Consider the following 22,794-nt stretch of genomic DNA (forward strand, 5'->3'; position numbering starts at 1 on the left):
TTAAAGCATTGGTGAAAGAAACAAGAATATGCAACACAGACCATATATGACTCACAAAGCCTAAAATATTTACATTCTGGCCCTTTACAAAGTGAGTTTGCAACTCCTGGTCTAATGCAAGAAAAACTATTAGCATGATGTTTGACATCATGGGAGAAACAGTACATACAATTATCGTGAGACGTCAGAATAACATTTGACAGAATTCATCTCTTCTTGACAAAAACTCTAAAAATAAATTAATAGAGGGTTTCGTATACAAAGAGTAGAAAAACCAAAAAAAATTTATTTTATTGAAGTATAGTTGATTTACAATGTTGTGTTAACTTCTGCTGTACAGCAAAGTGATTGTTATACATATATACATTCCTTTTCATATTCTTTTCCATTATGATTTATCATATGATATTGAATATAGTTCCCTGGGCTATACAGTAGGACCTTGTTGTTCATCCATTCTATGTATAATAGTTTGCATCTGCTAACCCCAAACTCCCAATCTATCCCTTCCCCACCGCCTCTCCCCCTTGGCAACCACAAGTCTGTTCTCTATGTCTGTGACTCTGTTTCTGTTTCATAGATAAGTTCATTTATGTCCTATTTTAGATTCCACATGTAAGTGATATCCTGTGGTATTTGTCTTTCCCTTTCTGACTTACTTCACTTAGTATGATCATCTCTAGGTCCATCCATCTTGCTGCAAATGACATTGTTTCATTCTTTTTGGCTGAGTAGTATTCCATTGTATATATATGTACGACATCTTCTTTATCCATTCATCTATCCATAGGCATTTAGGTTGTTTCCATGTCTTGGCTGTTGTGAATAGTGCTGCTGTGGACATAGGGGTGCATGTATCTTTTTGAATTATAGTTTTATCCGGATACATGCCCAGGAGTGGGATTGCTGGATCATATGGCAGATCTATTTTTAGTTTCTTGACAAGCCTCCATACTGTTCTCCATAGTGGCTGCACCATTTACATTCCCACCGACAGTGCAAGAGGGTTCCCTTTTCTCCACACCCTCTCCAGCATTTGTTATTTGTGGATTTTCTGATGATGGCCATTCTGACTGGTGTGAGGTGATACCTCATTGTAGTTTTGATTTGCATTTCTCTAATGATTAGTGATGTTGAGCATCTTTCATGTGCCTGTGGGCCATCTGTATGTCTTCTTTGGAGAAATGTCTGTTTAGGTCTTCTGCCCATTTTTCGATTGGGTTGTTTTTTTGTTGTTGAGTTGTATGAGCTGTTTGTATAGAAAAACCAAAATTATTTTTAATTCTTCAGATTGGCAGAAGCTTTGTAATAGAACCAATATAAGAATAACTCTTTATTACTATTCTGTTCGACATCATGTTTTAAAAACATTCAATGGTAAAGTGGAGTATGAAAGTAATGACAGCTTAATGTGAGAAAGATGGAGAAATAAAAATTTTTAAAGTGATGTGTACAGAAAAATCCAAAAGATCATCCGAAAACTGTTCAGCAAAGTTATAGAATATAAGTCAAATATATTGTTTCCTTTAACTAAAGCTATATAGCTAGGAAATTTTAAAAAGATTCTGTTTACAGTACTATTGAAGATATGTTCACATATGTGTGTATAGATATACGTATTTTAGAAATAATTATAAAATTCTGATAGAAGAAATAAAGGACTTAAATAAATAGTACTTGGGACTTCCCTGGTGGTCCAGTGGTTAAGACTCCGTGCTTCCTCTGCAGGGGGTGCAGGTTCAATCCCTGGTTGGGGAACTAAGATCCTGCATGCTGTGCAGCACAGCCAAAATGAATGAATGAATGAATGAATGAATAAATGAATAAATAAATAACACCTATTTCTGCTATGTCTGGAGCATTAAATTTAATTAGCATGCCAAAATTTAATGTAATACCATTAATACCAATTAAAATAACTTCATTCCATGTTCCTTAGCATGTCATCCTGAGGTCCTTGATCTGGTGCTCACCTGCCTGTGTAGCTTCCTAAACATCACCTCTGGTTTGGGATCTCAACCTTTCCCCCCAGTAAACTTGCCCTTTCTCTCCCATCCTGCCACCACTACTTCTGGATGGTTAGGATAGGTACTTAATATAAAATCCAGTCAAAACAATAGAATTGTGAAAGGAATGGTGCCTGGCACCTGGTAGGTACTTACAATATGCTTCTTACTACCTGGATGAGAGTGATTTCACTGTTTATTATTGGTATGGGGAATTTAAAAATGTATGACACAGTCATTTTCCCTGCACAGGGGGAAACATAAAAGTGTAAGTATTAAATGAGGAGTCGTATGATTTCTGTAGATTGGACAGTCTAGGAATAGCCAGGGAATGGATCTGTTTGTGTCATGTACTGCCTAATTTGGCATAGTGAGCCCTGAGCTAAGTGGGAAGGAGCGAGAGAAGTTCCAGGCCGTGTGTTGCAGAGGCCAGGGGCAGGAATGCCAGCTCACACAGCAGTGGTGATTTGCCAGTGTACTGTGGGGAAACAAGGGCTGAATTATAAGGGCAGCGTGTCTATAGCACTTCTTCACACACCCTTGAGGTTTCACCAAGCTCTGTTAGAAAGTTATTAGTTCATCTGCTGAAGATAAAGACTCAGCTTAGGAGGACTCTGCAGGAATGACCTGCCCGAAATTGGTTTACACTTTTTTTTAAAGACTATATCTTTTGCTGGCATCTTAAAAAATGTTGAGATACATACAGAGTACAAGCTATACGTGTGAATGTTATATAGACATCTTTAGTCTGATTAATTCTGAAGTAAAGCACATAAAAATGGGGCCCTTTGATATAATTTTTACTTCACATCCAGAATTCAAAGTCATTCATGCAGGTAATGTTTATGGATATCTGACTATGTACTAGGCATCGAGTGGCAGAAAAGGGAGGTGATTGCTAAGGACTAGAGCCTGAGCCCTGGAGTTCATGCTGTGAGAGAGGCCTGGGAAGTATGTTTGGAAAAGTTTCCCATCGTATTTAGAGATAAATCCAAACCCCTTCACATGACCCCCAAGGCCACGTTGGATCTGGCACTGTCCGCCTCGCTGACCTTCCAGGCTTATCTCCTAGCGCCCTCCCCCATGCTATGCTTCAGCCACACTGGACTGCCTGCTGTTCTATGGAAAAGTCAAATCCATTCCCAACCCTTTATATACTTCCTGTGAGCCCTTTGCTTCCCTGTCTTTGCATGGATTCTTCCTTCTCATCAGTTAAGTAGCTGCTCAAGGGGCCCATCCTGACGAGCCAGTTTAAATGTTCCCCTTTCCGTCACGCTGTCCTCCCTCTCCTGTTTAATTTTCTCCGTTGCACAGCATTCTGTCTGGAATTTTCTTATCTGTACCCATTATTTTCTGTCTCCCTTGCTAGAGTGTCAGCTTTGTAAGGATGTGAGTATCGTCTTCCTTGTTCACCACTACATCCAAAGCATCTGGCACATAGTAGGGGCTCAATAAGTATTTGTTGAATGAATGAAAGAGGAAAATGGGCATTCAGACATTAACCGTTCAGCAAGTTGATTGCTGTACTAAATTAGAGGCATGAAACCCAGCTTGACCTAGGGGGGATTAGAGAAGTCTCCCCATAGAGGAATTAAGACCTGAGGAATGAGTTGGCATTTGGCAGATGGGAGGATGGTGAGAGAATTGCAAGAGCAGTGTATGTGAGGAAGACGTTTGCAAAGACCAGTGGTGTTCAGGAAACCCTTAATAGCTGGACATGTGGGGAAGGGTCAGATGTGGTGATGGGAGCTACAACTGGACAAGTCAGTAGGAATCGTGTCATGAAAGGTCTTCCAAGCCTGAGAAGGAGTTTAAATTTTACTTTTGCAGAATTTTGAGGCTTTTCATAACCAGGACACTAGAAAGTGATAGTCTGAATCTATGTCTCTGCTTTCTCATTCCCTTCGACTCTTCAGCCTATTGTAATCTGACCTGCACCCTCATCACTCCGTTAAAACTGTGCTTGTTAAGGTCACCAGTGACCCTCTACTTGCTAAATACTTTCCTGCCATCATCTTACACAATTAAAGAACAGCAGCTCTTGACCTGGTTGACCTTTCTTTCCTGAACTGCTCTCTTCCCTTGATATTTCTTGTTCTGCTTCTCTTTGGGGGAAGAAGCTACTTCTCAGTCTCCTTTGCAGGCTGCTCTTCAGGTCCACCATCCACAGTTCTTTCAGTGTTGTTCTCCAGAGCTCCATTCTGGGTAGAATTCTCTTGTCCTCCTGATACTCTCCCTAGGAAATCTCACCCATGTCCTTAACCTCTGCCCTGATGACTCCCACAGGTAGTCAACTGCAAGTCATTTCAGTTCTCCCTTACAGTTTCTCAAGTATGTCTCCTCCTTTTCAATTTTACTATCCGAGGGCTTCAGATCATTATTATCTCTCATCTGTATTGTTTCCCTGTCTCTGACACTGATCAATCCCTTCCCCTCCCTGCCAATTCCATCCTCTATATAGTGGCAAATCTGATTGTGTATCACCCTGACCCCCTCCCCACTGATTGATGTGAGGAATTTAAACTTGATTTGTCATTAATTCCTTGACCACCCATGTCCCAACGTTTCCAGGTCTAGCACCTCCACACCTCTAACTGATAATGATTGCTCCTTTTTCTTAACTCCTAAACTGAATGCCTGTACCACACCTGGGTATGTACACATACTACATGCCTTCTGTTCTTTAACTGTTTTGTGTATATGTATTCTGTGGACCAAATGAGGGGACCTTCTGCAGGGCTTGGACCATATCCTCCAGAAAGGGTAAGACAGTAAATGCTGTGGACCTAGTGTGCAATCAATAAATATTTATTGGATGACCTTCACTAATACGTCTTTCTCTCTTTAGATATATTATTTTATTAATAATGTCAGTTTCTCTTTTTAAAATTGCATTCTCTGAGTTTTAAATTTAACTGCATGAAGACTTTCTTTTCTAGTAACTTACGTTATTGGTTTGCTAATTAATAGGGCTTAACTTTTCATTTGCACCTAGCAAATTTTTTTTTCATAGGTAAGGAATTCTTACAATGTGCATGGTGGTAATAACAGCTAGTTTTGGAAAAATCAGCAAGAATGTGCTAAATACCGTCAAATACTCTTACATTCTTCTGTCATTGGCAGGGTTTATAAGTTGCAAAGTATTGCAGCTTTAATTGGATTTAAAATAGGTTAACTTGATTCTTCCTTCTCAAGAAAAAGGATTTTTTGGTTCAATTTAAGACAGAATATTAGGAATTAATGTATTTCATGACCTTGGAACATGAAGGATTCTTTTATTTCTAATACAGGCATTGACATGTAGAGAAGAACTCCTTACCCTTCTTCTGTCACTCCTTCCACTGGTATGGAAGATACCTGTTCAACTAGAAAAGGCAACAGGTATGTTTCTTTTCTTTATCTTATCACCTGTGTTACCACAATTCCACTGGGGAAAAAAGTTCCATTGAAAAGCTACTTCTGCTGTAACGGTTGATACGGCTCAAAATCAGAACGGTATATATTAGTATGATACTTAATATGAAAAATTCTTTAGGCAAATAATTTTTATTTCTTCTAATAATACAGAAACCATGGTCCTTCTTAGGGGATTCCTTGAATGTAATGATGATTAGAAAATAGATGAAGACACAGAACACTCAGCAAAAGGAGTAAATACGGATATGTAGCCTAGCATTTGAGAAATGGAGAGTGAAAAGTTTGAAGAAGGAAATTAAAGATTCTTTGCTTCTTTTAAAGGCTGCTTTCCATTACCAGTACTCTGTCAATGACTTTTGCAGTTTAGTTTTTCTAGTGTTGCTTTTAAAGGATAAATTTGAAGTAATACTTTGTTTCAGGACTTGGTAGAATTATTACACTTACTTTACATACTTTTACATACACTACATACTTTTAATTTCTGATTCAGAAAAAATAAAAATATGTGTATACATATCATATTAAGTATATGAAACTTAGTTTCAATGTTTCAGTGGAGGGATTAACAGTTTTCCCCCTTGACCACTTCTGGAATATGCGAATTGTGAGATGCTTAAGGATATCTCAGGTTGGAAAAAAAAAAAAAGAAAAATCTCCTGAATTGTAGTTTAATGCCATGTATGCATTTTTAATGCATTTCTGATACGGAGCTCTCTTTTAGGGAGTTACCTGAGTTCTTGTAAGATTGTTATCCTACATATTTGTTGATTCACTGATTCTGCTCTTGTTTTCTTCTTAATTTATAGAATTCACAAATTGTTAATCACTTAAGAAATCTAATTTGTGTCCTTTTGGGGAAGTTGTCTTCATTGCCTGCATCTTTTGCATACATGGAATTTGTCAGGCTCCTTTTAGTCTCCCTTAATTAAAGCACAAATCTTTTATTTACAGATTTTTTAATTTATTCATTCTGAATTGTAACTATATCTTTGTAGAGATCTTATTACGTGTTATTGCAAAGGGAAAGACCAATTTCATTATCTTTTTAATTAGTATGGAAAATTTATTCATTTCCCTAAGAGATAGGTATTGAGTGGTGACCACACGGCAGCCCTAGGTTCTAGGCACTGAGGATGAAACAGGAATGCCTGTACCTGTGCCTAGTTCAGTGCGTAGCACATGCCGTAGATACTGTGAATGAATAACTCTTTTAACCTCAGTCTTGGAGAACATTTGGTATCTACTGTATGATTTTTAAATAATTTTAGAAAATCTTAAAGTTTCTAAGTTATATCAGGGCTATAAGCTAAATACTGTTTTGAGAATATAATACACCCCTGTGTCTTAATTAATGGCATTATCGGAGGAGATTTGTAAAATGGTAGGAATAGTAGCGCTAAATACCAGTACTACTTTCCTAACACTGTTCTCCTTGTTGTTTTCAGAATCAATTTGTATCCTTTGAACCAGTGCCACCTGGTACTTAACATGAGCGGGATAAGGAAGTGAAGTGATAAGGGGAGGAAGGGGAGTAGAGACATAACAAAAGGCTAAAGGAAATCAGCCCCATGATAAAAATATACTGAGGATAAACTCCTAAAGTGAATGATAAGTAAGAGGGTAATCACCTATGCAAACTGAGTTTTAAAACATATTAAGGTATTCTAAATTTTCTTCTTTCTTCATATTGTTAGATTTTAATCTACCGTTCTCAGCTGATATAATCCTGACCAAAGAAAAGAACTCAAGTTCTCAAAGATCTACTCAGGAAAAATTATATTTAGAAGGAAGTGCCCCAGCCGGTCAGGTTTCTGCAAAAGTAAATGTTTTTCAACAAAGCAGACGACAGCGTAAAACTACCCATCGCTATTCTGTAAGAGATGCAAGAAAGACGCAGCTCTCCACCTCAGATTCAGAAGTCAATTCAGATGACAAAAGTATAGTAATGACTAAGCATAGAAGGTCCCATCCGCTGCAGCATTTTGTAACACAGTCTCCTAAAGAAGACCACCTTACAGCTAAGCTTGACCACTTATCAACCAAAGAACAGACCCCTCCTGATACCATGGCTTTGGAAAATTCCAGAGAGAAGATTCCAAGACAGGAGTCAAACACTGACATTTTAAGTGAGCCAGCGGCCTTGTCTATCATCAGTCACATGAACAATTCTCCATTTGACTTATGTCATGTTCTGTTATCTTTATTAGAGAAAGTTTGTAAGTTTGACATTACCTTGAATCATAATTCTGCTCTAGCTGCCAGTGTAGTGCCCACACTGACTGAGTTCCTAGCGGGTTTTGGGGACTGCTGTAATCTCAGCGACAATTTGGAGAGTCGGATGGTTTCTGCAGGTTGGACTGAAGAACCAGTGGCTTTGATTCAACGGATGCTTTTTCGAACAGTGTTGCATCTTATGTCAGTAGATATTAGTATGGCAGAGATGATGCCAGAAAGTCTTAGAAAAAATTTAACGGAATTGCTTAGAGCAGCTTTAAAAATTAGAACTTGCCTAGAAAAGCAGCCCGACCCTTTTGCACCAAGACAAAAGAAAACACTACAAGAGGTTCAGGAAGATTTTGTGTTTTCCAGGTATCGCCATAGAGCGCTTCTTTTACCTGAGCTCCTAGAGGGAGTTTTACAGATCCTGATCTGTTGTCTTCAAAGTGCAGCTTCAAATCCTTTCTTCTTCAGTCAAGCCATGGATCTGGTTCAAGAATTCATTCAGCATCATGGATTTCATTTACTTGAAACAGCAGTTCTTCAAATGGAGTGGCTGGTTGTAAGAGATGGGGTTCCTCCTGAGGCCTCAGAACATTTGAAAGCCCTCATCAATAGTGTGATGAAAATAATGAGCACTGTCAAAAAAGTGAAATCAGAGCAACTTCATCATTCAATGTGTACAAGAAAAAGGCACAGACGGTGTGAATATTCCCACCTCATGCATCACCACAGAGATCTCTCAGGTCTGCTGGTTTCGGCTTTTAAAAACCAAGTTTCCAAAAACCCATTTGAAGAGACGGCAGATGGAGACGTGTATTACCCCGAGCGGTGCTGTTGCATTGCAGTGTGTGCTCACCAGTGTTTACGCTTACTGCAGCAGGCTTCCTTGAGCAGCACGTGCGTCCAGATTCTCTCGGGTGTTCAGAACATCGGCATATGCTGTTGCATGGATCCCAAATCTGTGATCATCCCTTTGCTCTATGCTTTTAAATCGCCAGCCCTGAAAAACTGTCGGCAGCATATATTAAATATTCTTAACAAACTTATTTTGGATCAGTTAGGAGGAGCCGAGATACCACAAAAAACTAAGAAAGCAGCTTGCAATATTTGTACCGTTGACTCAGATCAACTAGCCAAATTAGAAGAGACCCTGCAGGGGAACGCATGCGATGCTGAACCTTCCTCAGGTTTATCCAGTCCTTCTTACAGATTTCAAGGGATCCTGCCCAGCAGTGGATCTGAAGACCTGTTGTGGAAATGGGATGCCTTAGAGGCTTATCAGAGTTTTGTTTTTGAAGAAGACAGATTATGTAGTGTGCAGATTGCAAGTCACATTTCCAGTTTAATCCAGAAAGGCAATATTGTTGTTCAGTGGAAATTGTATAACTACATATTTAATCCTGTGCTCCAAAGAGGAGTTGAATTAGCACATCATTGTCAACAGCTCGACATTACTTCAGCTCAGACTCATGTATGTAGCCATCATGACCAGTGTTTGCCCCAGGAAGTGGTTCAGATTTATTTAAAAACTCTGCCTACCCTGCTTAAATCAAGGTTCGTGTGTGTGTGTGTGTGTGTGTGTGTGTGTGTGTAGATATTTTTTTCTCATTGTATGCTTTTGAATATCTTTATTATTTTTTTTTCTAGGATTTAATTTTTAGTTTAACAACTACCAAAAAATTCCCATCCCATGTCAGATTTTTTTTTTTAATATTTATGTATTTGTTCATTTGTTTGTTTTTACTGGGGTGGTCATAGAGAAGAGGATAGAGCCATTGATTTTAATTTCTCTGAAAAAGAAAAAGTAAAGTTTTAAATATATTTCTGAGAAAAAAATGGACATAACACAAGTATCCAACAGCAGGGGCAAGGTTAAATTAATTATTTTATATTTTGTTGATGTACTATTATTAGCCATTAAAAAATAATGTTTAAAAGGATCATGTTGGGACATGAAAAAATACTTATAATATTTTATCAATAAAATAAAAATATCATCCACTTATTTACAACTAGGTAAAATATGCATATACATAAAATGATAATTATTTATGGAGGGAGTGAAATTAAGGGAATTATTATTTTTTAAATACCATGTCTACATTTATTGCCTAAGCAATATATGTGGAAAATACCATTAAGCAAAAAGGAGAAAATTAAAATTAATTTAGAATCCCATCGATGAGTTTTGCAGATTTTGTGATTATCAACTCTGATACTTAAAAAATAGTTTTATAAATAAAGCTTGCTTCTAATGGGTAGTTTGGCCTTTCAAATTAATGCATACACCATTTAAAAAACATAATAAAATACAACCCATCTGTGATCATTCATTATCTTTACAATCATTTTTTAAAAAATTCCTGACATTCTGACATTGTTTAAATAGAACTGACTTTGCTTTGAAAGGTTTTAACTCCTTGGCATATTTGTGGCCAGTGATCCAGATCCGTGAGTCTTACCTGAGACAGAGCTGAAAAACTTCAGATCTGCAGTTTGCTTCTTTCCCTGTGTGACATACAGATTTAAAACAAACAAAAGTCCTGGGTGATCCATCAGGCAGACAAACAGATGGACACACAAATGCCTCTGGGCTTCCGGAGTGTCCATCTCAAATGTGATGGTGGCTGTGGCACTGAGAATTGATAGAGAACTTTGCCATTTGGAGAAAAATATGCTTTGTTTAACTTAACTTGAGATGTGTTGCTTCGTTTAACTTGAGATTCGTTGTAATCTGTTCTTTTCAAATGCTGCTGGAGTGTTTGAAGAAGGATGTAAAAGTAACTAGGAAGCCACTTAAGATCCTGGTCATATCTGAGGACTTCAGCCAGATAATTGATGAGTTGAAATAGGTGGTGTTTAGCAATGACATATTTAACTAGTATATGTACCTACTTATAAATGATGTTGCTATATGTAAAAGCTCTTGTATTTTTTTTTCTCTCACAGGGTAATAAGAGATTTGTTTTTAAGTTGTAATGGAGTGAACCAAATAATTGAATTAAATTACTTAGATGGTATTCGAAATCACTCGCTAAAAGCATTTGAAACTCTGATAATCAGCCTAGGGCAACAACAGAAAGATTCTTCAATTCCAGGTATTGATGGGACAGACCTTGAACAGAAGGAGCTGTCATCTTTAAATGTCAGTACTTTGTACAACCAGCAAGCTTATTCAGATTCTCAGAGTCTTAGCAAATTTTATGCCCGCCTCAAAGATGCTTATCCAAAGAAACGGAAGTCTGTCACCCAGGATGTTTATATCAACACGATAAACCTCTTCCTCTGTGTGGCATTCCTGTGCGTAAGTAAAGAAGCAGAATCTGATAGAGAGTCAGCCAATGATTCAGAAGATACTTCTGGCTACGACAGTACAGCGAGCGAGCCTTTGCAACACATGCTGCCATGTTTCTCTCTCGAGAGCCTCGTCCTGCCCTCTCCCAAACACATGCACCAAGCAGCAGACATTTGGTCAATGTGTCATTGGATCTACATGTTGAGTCCAGTTTTCCAGAAACAGTTTTATAGGCTTGGTGGTTTCCGAGTATGCCATAAATTAATATTTATGATAATACAGGAACTATTCAGAAGTCCTGAAGAGGAGCATGGGAGAAAGGAGGGAGATATAAATGTAGAGGAAAACCAAGATTTACACAGACCTTCTCAATCTGAGGTCACTGTGAAGGAAGATTTATTATCTTTGACTGTGAAAAGTGACCCCACACCTTCAGAACTGGGTAGTCTGAAAAAGAGTGCTGACAGTTCAGGTAAATTGGAGTCACAGCCTATTTCTTCCATGAACGTGGAACATATTCCAGCCGCGGAAGCTGCTCCCGAGGAAGCAAAAGTATTTACGAATCGAGAAAGCGAGACCTCACTTCAGGGCATACGACTTTTGGAAGCCCTTTTGGCTATTTGTCTTCATGGCAGCAGAGCTAGTCAGCAGAAGATGGAATTGGAGTTACCTAATCAGGTAGTAACTTGTCCTTCCTCTAGCTATTGTGTTTTACATATACATATATTTATTTATTTGTTTGTTTGTTTGTTTTTTTAAAGTTCCAATGTAATACTATTGGCATTTTGTTTTTCCAAAGATTCTAAGTTTTGAGGTGCTCCTGCATGCTTAGCACAGTACCAGGTACTGTGGCGGACACAGAGGAGTACATGAGCCTGTTCTTGCCCTCAAGAAGCTTATGTTTTAGTTTGGAATTCAGAACCCACATGTGACAAATTTACCAACTCTGAAAGGCATTAGTTACTCACTGAATGTCAGATGAGTAATAATGAGTATTGTATTGCAAAGTTCAGACTCTTCAGCCTTGTTGATTCTGTTTGGTGCCCTGCCCAGGTCCCCTACCAAGCTGATCCCCCCGTCCACCGTCTGCTGCAGATGTTGACTGCTGAGGACTCACACCTGTACGCATCTCCCAAGGAGTGCCCTTGGCCAACCTGGGGAGGGTGCTCAGAGCCGGTGATTGATGGGAATGGCTCTGGGTGTGTGTGTGTGTGTGTGTGCCAGTTTCTGTGGTGCAGTTGAGGCTCCGGAGCTTCCCTTGGAATTAGGCTGGGGCTACACAGTTATTCTGGAACTGCATCTTTGCCTGGCTTCTTCCCCCGACATATTCTGCCTCCCTCACACCTTTGCAAATTTCTCCTGAGAGCATGTCTCAGAGAAAAAGGAGTCCTCAGTTTCGGGCCTTGCTTCTACGGACACTTCGAATATGGCAGCTCCCTTCTTTCCTTACTAACTCACCCCTAACCGTTCTGTCAGCCAGCAGGCTCTCCTGACTGCAGTCCCAGCCTCCATAATGCCTCCTGTCTAAAACATCTTGATGCCTCCACGTTGCTCACAATTAAAATAGACACTCCTTAGTATAGCACGCAGAGCCCATCACAGTCTTGCTTTCACTTCCTTGTTTAGCCTAATTTCCTGCTGTCCTTCACCATGCTGCAATCAGCCATACTGAGCTGACAGCTTCTCGAGATGCCATTCTTGGTCATCACTTCTGTACTTTTGTACCTGTTCTTCTGTCTGGCATATTCTCTCTCTCTGCTTCTATGCCTGCTGTCTCCAACTTGTTCTTCATTGTTCATCTAATACAGTCCTTCCTCTGGACACTTTGACAGGTCTCTCAGGCACATCCTCTCTTTTCTGTACTCAGAGAACTTTATTTATAGCTCTCGTATGGTCACCATCATATCTTGTCCGTATGTATCTGTGTCTCACATTGGACGGAGATAATTCCTTAGGGAAGAAGTCAGTTTCCTATCCATCCTTATGGCCTCATCCCCTAGTAGAGGAACGTAGGCAAGCAGTGAGAGTTCCCCTGAAGGACAGATGGGAAGGAGTAAAGAAGAGAGGAAGAGAAAAGGATTAGAACATAAGTGCTTCTTAGAGTCTGAAGGAATCTCCAAGAAGGAATTTGTAAAATCTAGAGATGGTTAATCAAACCCCTGAAGTTTTAACTAAACATTCTTTGCATGATACAATTAATTTATGGTACATTGAAATTCAAAACCAAATAAGATGAGTAAAGCATTTGATAAATTAAAATGTTGTTATTAATTGTAACAGTAGGATGTTTGTATAAGCGCTAGGTATTTACAGTCATTTTAATTTCATATCAACTGCAAATAAATGGACTAGCGTTTACTTAAGTAACTATTAATTTATCATTTGTTTTGTCACTGTTTAATTTTTTCTTAAAGCATGTTAATATTCTTAGTCTCTCTCTTTTTTCTTTTTACCTTAGAACTTGTCTGTGGAAAATATACTGCTTGAAATGAAGAGCCATCTTTCCAAGTCAAAGGTGATTGAAACAGAATTAGCAAAGCCTTTATTTGATGCCCTGCTTCGAGTTGCACTGGGGAATCATTCAGCAGATTTTGAACACGATGATGCTATGACTGAGAAGGTATGAATAACTGACAGTTGTGTTGTTTGGGTGTGACTGGCAGAGGCAGAAGCGTGTGGGATGGGAGTAAGACACCAACGAATGTGGTTAGGACATGGGCCAGGATTTGGTCACGTGAGTTCGATGGGCCGTGTCGCCGTCACGTGGGGTGGATTGTATTTAGTCAGTGCCGTATCTCATAAAAAACAGGAGAGCAGTATGACATGCTTTTCTTCATCTAATCTGGAGATTTTCTGAGAATTACTTCTAGTTAGGTGGAAAGGTATTATTTGATAAGTCTTACGTATAAACTGATAGTTTATTAAATAACAATTCAGGGATGGCAGTGACTCAGCTGTCTTATTTGATCCTATATTGGTGCAGCTAATATTTCCAGAACTCTCTTCTCACTTTAATTTTAAATCACTCAGCATTAAAAATGACTAGTACTTGCATAGAAAATAGCAGTCATAGTTTTTTAGTTGTTCTGTTAACATTGTTTTCTAAAAGAACTATTTTAATTTTTTTTCCTGAAACTCGGATACATATTTAGTTAACTTCCCTCTCCTTTCATGTTTCTTTACCTTTAGTTAATTGTCACCTCTCCTTTATCCTTATGTAACTTCTTTTTAAATTCCTTGGTCTGGACATACATTGGCATCTTATAATCTTCTGCCATAATATTTTATGTTACTGTTTGTCATAAGTTAAAAACTTAACTGAAATAACTACTAATGCCTTCATCATATTACTGAAGCAGTTGATTAACTGGAAGATGTTAAAATACCTACCTAAAATGTCAAAATACCTAGGTGGGTTAAAATACCTACCTACTTATTAAAAAATAAGTTTACTTTACCTTTTATTACTGTTGCAATGATAAAATACTCTGAGCTTCTTCAAGTGTGTTTTCTAAAATGAAGATAATAGTAGCATTTTTATAAGAGAAGGAAAATTTCATGCCACTAGATATTGCACAGGGAGTTAATGCTGGAACTCTTGATTTCTGAGATTCTTGTATATAGACAACTGTATTCTGAAATCTTAAAATTAATTTCCTTGAAAATTTTTCATCTCTTCTCTGGTTATCTAATTTATGAAACACTTTATTTATAAAAATCCTATGAAAAAATCTTTTCCATGAACAAATATGTAAAAATAATACATATTTATTCACATGAAGTTGTAAGAAGTACAACTTAATTCTACCTCATTGTGGTTTTTAGTCATTTCTTATCATATAACTAGAATGAAATTTCTTAGACTTATTTTTCAGTAAAACTGAAATGACCTATAGCTTAATCTTTTAGGACAGCTATTTTTTGAGGTGTTAATCAAGAAAATTATTCTGTGTGAATTTCATAATGTGTAATGGTTAATATTGATTCCTAAGACTTTTTTTCTTAAAATACCGAAGCTGTCCTTAAAATAACTTTTGAGTAGTAAATACCTTATTTATGAAAAATGAACAAACATTACAGCTTTTGCCTTTTAATTACACTGATCTTATAGAGTCATCAGTCTGAAGAAGAATTGTCATCCCAACCTGGTGATTTTTCAGAAGAAGCTGAGGATTCTCAGTGTTGCAGTATTAAACTTTTGGTTGAAGAAGAAGGTTATGAAGCAGATACTGAAAGCAATCCTGAGGACAGTGAAACCTGGGATGATGGTAAAATATCACTGAAGGACTTGTGATTGGATTTGAAGTCAGATTATTAATTAGCAAATGGTTCATAATAATATCACTTTAGAATTTTGTATGGCCTTACATCGTATTGCCTTACATTTAAAAAGTGCATTGCATCATCATTTCATTTGATCTTGACAACAAATTCTGGCATTCTTGTAAGCAGTTTAAAACAATGAGATATATTTTGTTATCACAAACATTGACCAAGTGCCTAAGAATACAGGGTAGAGGGAGTCCCTGCTTTCATATATATTCTAGTGGAAAAGACAAACATTAAGTATCAGAAATAAGCAGTATGAAGAAATAAAACAGGGTGATGTGATAGTGATTGGGTGGTCGGAGAAGGCCTCTCTGAAGATATGTTTACGTTGAGGCCTAAATACAAAAGATCTATGCAGCAAACATTGACAGGAAGAGCATTGCAGGGAGTTTGTTATAAAGCTTAAATAATATAAGGAATGCAGACATCTCTTTGTGGCCTCCAGGGATGCTGCAGCATAGATTTCTTCTTAGCTCACCACAGCCCAGCTTGTTTAGGATGGAACGACATTGCATATGGTCCTTTGTTTCTAGGCCCAAAACTTGGGTAGAATGGAAAATATGGAGATTTCTGGGAAGGCTCCATCTTTAAATCTGCTGATCTAGTGACTCTGCCAGTACTGTTAGTCTTCAGTAAGTTTGCAGTGGTTTATCTTCCTCAAAGTCTATTTTCTTTTTCCCACTGAGTGAATGGGAATAATCACTGACGTCCTACTGAAAGGGCTTGATGGGCCCATAGCAGGTATTTTTTGTTTCTTTGTTTTTTTACCATAAAGAGAGTGAAAAGAACAAAGGAACAGCCACGAATTGAAAGCCACACACATATATATTCATGTAGCTTACTTGATTCATTAAACAAACTACTTTAATATGTTTTTTCCAGTTTTATTGAGAAATAATTGACACACATCACTGTGTAAGTTTAAGGTGGTTGGATTGACATATACTGTGAAATGATTACCACAATAGTTAGTTAGTTAGTTAGCATTCATCATCTCATATAGATACAATAAAAAGAAAAGAAATAAACATTCCTCCTTGTGATGAGAACTCTTAGAATCTACTCTCTTAACTTTCCTATATATCATACAGCAATGGTGACTATAGTCATCATGTTGTACATTATATCCCTAGTACTTATTTATCTTATAACTGGAAGTTTGTACCTTTTAACCACCTTCTTCCACTTCTCCGTCCCCCCCACCTCCTGAGCAGGTGCTTTTGAAAAAATATTGGTTTAATATTGTTAGTTTTTTGTTTTGTTTTGTTTGTTTGGCCACACTGTGTGGCGTGCACGATCTTAGTTCCCTGACCAGGGATCTAACTTGCGCTCCCTGCAATGGAAGCACGACGTCTTAACCGCTGGACTGCCAGGGAAGTCCCAACAGTGTTAGTTTTATCAGAGTGCAGACATGATTTTATAATGATAGATTTCCTCCTTTTTGTAAGTTTGCTAAATAGATCTTAATTTAAAGAATTTTGGTCTAGGTAGAAATTTATCCATTTCTTACCTATATGAACTCTTTAAAAGAGTACAGCAGTTTCTTTAAAGAGCATAACAGTTAAAATTTCCAAAATGTAATATTCGTTGAAAGTACTTGAAATTGAAATTCATTGAAAGTCTGTCTGTTTCTCACTTATGAAGAAGACACAGTATAAAATTCATCCAACCAATAGCCAGACCTACTGTTTTCACAGAGATATGGGCAAACAAATGAACTACCCTGTGATTTAGGTATTTTGGCATCAGAAAGTTTGGGATAGCATTTTGTTCCAGCTGTGTCAAAGGAGTGTGTTAAACCTGTGTCACAGGTCTGTAAAAATTACAGTTGATAATATTCGTGGTTCTAGTGAAGATCAAAATGACTTTTAAGGCTACTCATTTATCTTCAAAATATCCATATGATTTGAGTTTTCAGGATACTTATTGTAATCAAAAGTCAAGCAGTAGGAAAAGGTTTTGTGAGCCTCTTATAAATAGCACTTGTGCCACTAGATCTCCTAAATGATGAACGAGATTTGAAATCTTTTGTCAATGTTTAGGGAATAAAAATAATCTTTTCTTTTCCCCCTTTTAGGGGTAGACTTAAAGCCTGAAGTAGAAAGTTTCAGTGCATCAAGCAGTCCAAATGACTTACTTGAAAACCTCACTCAAGGGGAAATAATTTATCCTGAGATTTGTACGCTGGAATTAAATTTGCTTTCTGCTGGTAAAGCCAAACTTGACGTGCTTTCCCACGTATTTGAGAGTTTTTTGAAAATCATCAGGCAGAAAGAAAAGAATATTTTTCTACTCATGCAACAGGTAAAAGATGTATTTAGTTAAATGTGATCAATATTTACCACACGCATGCCCCAATTACTCATCTCTTTGTTTATATATAACCCAACTTGTCTGAAAATTGAGATGATTACTTACCTTTTATAATACCTTAATGTATGTTTTTAGTACAAGTGGTATTCTAAAAATCTCCTATTTCCATAGTTCTCCAAAGTAGCATAAACATTAATGTTGTCATTGGCTAACTAATAAGAATCCTAGTATGTTTCTGAGAGTGGATAATATTTGAAAAATTGCATTTAATTTTAATATATGGTCATTGTTTTGAAAACTCAGAAAACAAAACAGCATAAAAAACAAAATGAAAATTATGTATAATCCTACACATAGCATTCTCTCCACTTATTTTAAAATACCCAGAAATGTGTATACAGTAGACTATCAAGTAATTTATTATGATATTACAGTTGTTTCATGCTTTCATGAGGTAAGAAATTTAATTTCTTATGTTTTGTTTTTTAATCTTCAGGGAACTGTGAAAAATCTTTTAGGAGGGTTCTTGAGTATTTTAACACAGACTGATTCTGATTTTCAAGGTGCGTTGAAACTGTTTTAAACAATAGCTTTGAAATAATTTTGTTGCTATGTGAAATGAAGAGTTCACAATAATGGCTTCCATTGGCATAGTGCTGTGTGGTTTCAAAAGTAGCTTTATATGCATCATCTCTTTTGTTTCTCAGAACCATCCAATGTGGTAGACATAGTATAAGTATCTTGAGTTTATAGAGAGGAAAATCTAAATTCCAAGGGACCAAATTAGTTGTTCAGGGTCATATACATAGAAGTGGCATTGCGAGGACTGTAGCCCAGTCTAAACACTGTATTGCTGCTTTTTTTTTTTTTTTAAAAGAAGTTGTTGGGGGTAGACGTTTTTATTAATTTTATTTATTTATTTTTGCTGTATTGGGTCTTCGTTTCTGTGCGAGGGCTTTCTCTAGTTGTGGCAAGCGGGGGCCACTCTTCATCGCGGTGCGCGGGCCTCTCACTATCGCGGCCTCTCTTGTTGCGGAGCACAGGCTCCAGACGCGCAGGCTCAGTAGTTGTGGCTCACGGGCCTAGTTGCTCCGCAGCATGTGGGATCCTCCCAGACCAGGGCTCGAACCCGTGTCCACTGCATTGGCAGGCAGATTCTCAACCACTGTGCCACCAGGGAAGCCCTGTATTGCTGCTTTTATCAGGTATTGCTTGAGTGCCCATTCTCTACTCTGTACTTTCACAGACATTTGACAAATTCATAATGAATACGTAATATGATTATATTATATACACTAGATAGAAACGTAGATTTTAGTTGGAGAAACCTAAATTGTAATTGGAGAATTAAGGCCGACATACACAAAATGTTAATTTGGGTTTGTCACATATTTTCTCATGATCAAATTCAAGTTATGCATTTTGGGCATGCATACCTCACAAGTGATGGCTATGCCTTTTCACAGTGCATCATATCTAGGGGTTCATGATATCTGTATCTTGTTACTGGTGATGTTGACTGATCACTTGGTTAAGGTGGTGTTTTGCCGGGTGTTTCCATTGTTAGTATTTTCTCTCTATAATTAGTAAGTTTCTTATGGGGAGATAACTTAAGGCTATGGAAATATCCTTTTTTTCATCATACTTTAACCCACTCATTTTAGCATCCATTGATGACTCTTGACTGAAACAGTTAATATGGTGGTTTGCCAGATAGTAATTTTCTGTTTCCATCATTCCATCTTCATTTATTAATTGGGATTACACGGTAAGGAAAAGCCTTCCCTTCTTCCCCATCTACTTAGTGTATGGGTATATTTTTATTTATTGTGTTGGGCACTTAGTGGACTTTTTTGATCTGAAGACTTATTTCCAGCTTAGCTCTGAGAAATTCTATTCCATTATCTTTTCTAACAGCTTTACTGAGATATAACTTGTATACATGAGATATATTTGTGATATAATTGAGATATATTAATATACTATACCATTCACCCATTTGAAGTATACAGTTTAGTGTTTTTTAGTAGGTTCAGAGTTGTCCAAGTTAAAACATTTTCATCGCCTCAAGAGAAACCCCATACCCTGTAGCAGTCACTCCCCCTTTCCCCTTCACCCTCCCCCACGCACGTGCCCCAACCCCTGGCAGTCACTAATCTATTTCCTGTCTTACAGATTTACCTATTCTAGATATTTCATGTAAATGGAGTATGTGCTTTTTTGTGACTGGTTTCTTTCGCTTAGCATAATATTTTCATCCATGTTGTAGCATACATCAGTACTTCAGGTTTTTAAAAATCATTTATTTATTTTATTTTGATTTAATGTAGATTGCTTTTTAATTTTTTTCTTAATAAGCTTTATTTTTTACAACAGCTTTACCTTTACAGAGAGACTGAGCAGATGGTACAGAGTACCCAGATTAACCTTAGTATATTTGCTATAATTAATGAACCTGTATTGTTATATCATTATTAACTAATGTCCATAATTTATTCAGATTGCCTTAATGTGTACCTAATGTTCTTGTGTTTAAAGATCTTAGCCAGGATTCACATTGCATTTAGTTGTCATACCTCCTTAGGTTCCCTCTTGGCTGTGACAATTTCTTAGACTTTCCCTGTTTAATGACCTGGAGAGTTTTGAGGAGGACTGATCATGCTGTAGAATGTCTCCCTGCTGAATTTGTCTGATGTTTTCCTCACTGTGGTATCTCACTGTGGTTTTGATTTGCATTTCCATAATGATTAGTGACGTTGATCATCTTTTCATGTACTTGTTAGCCATCTGTATATCTTCTTTGGAGACATGTCTATTCAAATCCTTCACCCTTTTTCAAAATCAGGGTGTTTCTTTTTTTGTTGTTGAGTATTGGGAGTTCTCTGGGTACTCTGTATACTCTTCAGTTCCTATTTTTCCCCTTGGTTAGGCAACTCGGCCAGTCTGCAGACTTTTACAGTTATACCTGGTAGCCCTGATGCTAACATCCCACCATACATCTCAGCTTTTTCTTGGCAGAAGCCATTCAGTTTTTTTTGAGAAGAGTTTACAGGTTTCGGGCATAAAGGTAAAAGGTGACTTATCCGTGCTGTTTACTCGGAATCAAGGAGAGAGGTGGATGTCACAGACAGACCTTTTATTAATCCCTGTGCTTGCAACCCCGTTCTTACTTCCTCCTCAGATTTGGACAGATCGGCTCTTCATTCCTCTGAGCCCCTTTGTAATTCAAAGAGATTCTGGGCTGCAGCTTTCTCTTTTATCTGTCTCTCCTTCCATCTTCAAGAAATATTTTTAAATCTCTCACTTGACCTCTCCCAATGCCCACTGCCTCCCCACTTTTTTCCTGTTATGGGTTTCTTCCTTTTTGTTATTCTGAACTTTCAGTTCAGCGACTTTTCAGTGGTAGACAAAGGCATATGTATATGTATGTGTATATCTCTGTTCCCCCATTTTGAACTGGAGCCTGTTAGTTTTGAACTGGAAAAAAAATCTAAGCACACACACTTTACATCGATCATGTTATTTTCCTACTCTAAAACCTTTAACTGATTGATGTTACTTACAGGATAAAGTCCATGCTATTTTATAGTCTTGTTGCAAGTTTATTTCTAGATAGGTCTACCATTACGCTACTGTATCAGTTCACTGCTTCTACAAAACATGTTGCTGAAACATAACTTCTGTTCTCAGGTTTTATATCAGAATTATTTTGTCATGTCCAAAAGGGAGATAATATTTATTTTGTAGGACTTTTTTTTGGTTAGGATCGGCTTAGATAATGCATGCAAGTATACTTCGATCGCTGTAATATACGCTACAAATATTTATTTTACTCTAGACAGTTTATGAATTTGTGTATTACCAATTATATTTCATAGTAAACCCCATGATAGAATAAAGTGTTCAAACTAATCATTTGTCATATTTTAGTGTTTTCATAATTTTTAATACTTCCACTTTTACTTATGTCATCTAATTTTCTATTTAGAAAGTTATAATCATAAATTAAACATTTTCAACATGAGAAGGTAGCAGACTATTTTATGGTACCTAACAGCTTATTTAAGAAATACTGTATTAATTTATGCTTCTTTAAATAATACCTTTATTTTACTTTGAGCTAACCAATCTTGAAGAAAAGTGGTTTTGTTGTTTGTCAGTTGGTTAGTTGGTTTGCATTTAATTGTATTGTTATTTCTTCAGCAGATTTTTGGATTATTAGAGTATTTATAATCCATTCAAGATGTGACAATAGTGTTTGATCTCTTTCAGTGAAATTGCTTATTCCGTTCTTTTAATTATTGTATATTGGCTTTAATTTTCCCCCTTCTCTCTTTCTTTAATTTAGCATGCCAGAGAGTACTGGTGGATCTTTTGGTATCTTTGATGAGTTCAAGAACATGTTCGGAAGAGCTAACCCTTCTTTTGAGAATATTTCTGGAGAAATCTCCTTGTACAGTAAATATGCTATAATTTGCCATTTTTTCACTGATAACTAATAGAATTTTTTTTATTATTTAGAAATCACTAAGCTCCCTCTTTTGATGTGGTAATTATTATATAGTCAGCTCCATGTTATTGTGTGTGAACTTCTCGATTATTTTGTTATTTACACAGTTTTAACCATTTTGCTTCAATTTTGGCTAGCTAGACGTATCATTGGGATTGTAGTCCCTTTACCCCATTCCACCCCAAGTCTTTGTGCTTAAGAAATGCTAAATAATTTTAATTACTAAGATAATTATAAGTAATTATAACCATTTTGAGAGTTACCCTTTTCTTTAAGAAAATTGTTACTCACTCTTCATTTATCTTCTATCACTTGTCCATTGGTGCAGCTTAGTGATTTTTAGACCGTTCTTTGCTAAGAAACCCATTTTTATAATGAAACCTTGACTAGAAGCATAAGCAAATAAAACAGAAAACTTTGGAGCTACTGTCTTTGAAGCAAGGTTGAAGGATGTTCCTGAGCCCTGCCCATTTCACCACCCCACTTGAGCTTTGTAGACCCCGAGGGAGCTCTGTGGAACACAAGGTCAAAAACCACTAGTGTAACGGAGAACAGTATGGAGGTTCCTTAAAAAACTTAAAAATAGAACTACCATACGACCCAGCAATCCCACTACTGGGCACACACCCTGAGGAAACCATAATTCAAAAAGAGTCATGTACCACAATGTTCATTGCAGCACTATTTACAATAGCCAGGACATG

At 37.1% G+C, this 22,794-nt stretch overlaps 1 protein-coding gene across 4 annotated transcripts in view; it reads left to right on the forward strand.

Annotated features, from left to right (window-relative positions):
- Positions 1 to 22,794, forward strand: part of LYST (lysosomal trafficking regulator) — a 277,679-nt gene that overhangs the window by 137,948 nt on the left and 116,937 nt on the right. For all 4 annotated transcript variants that reach the window (XM_079899834.1, XM_079899833.1, XM_079899836.1 and 1 more), the window contains 8 exons: positions 5,297 to 5,387; positions 7,118 to 9,197; positions 10,593 to 11,616; positions 13,397 to 13,558; positions 15,050 to 15,206; positions 17,345 to 17,571; positions 18,077 to 18,143; positions 21,929 to 22,038. In XM_079899834.1, coding sequence (XP_079755960.1) covers positions 5,297 to 5,387; positions 7,118 to 9,197; positions 10,593 to 11,616; positions 13,397 to 13,558; positions 15,050 to 15,206; positions 17,345 to 17,571; positions 18,077 to 18,143; positions 21,929 to 22,038 — 3,918 coding nt within the window. The remainder of the gene's footprint in view (positions 1 to 5,296; positions 5,388 to 7,117; positions 9,198 to 10,592; positions 11,617 to 13,396; positions 13,559 to 15,049; positions 15,207 to 17,344; positions 17,572 to 18,076; positions 18,144 to 21,928; positions 22,039 to 22,794) is intronic.

This window comes from Stenella coeruleoalba (genome assembly GCF_951394435.1).
Source record: "Stenella coeruleoalba genome assembly, chromosome: 16".
In the NCBI taxonomy this organism is placed as follows: Eukaryota; Metazoa; Chordata; class Mammalia; order Artiodactyla; family Delphinidae; genus Stenella; species Stenella coeruleoalba.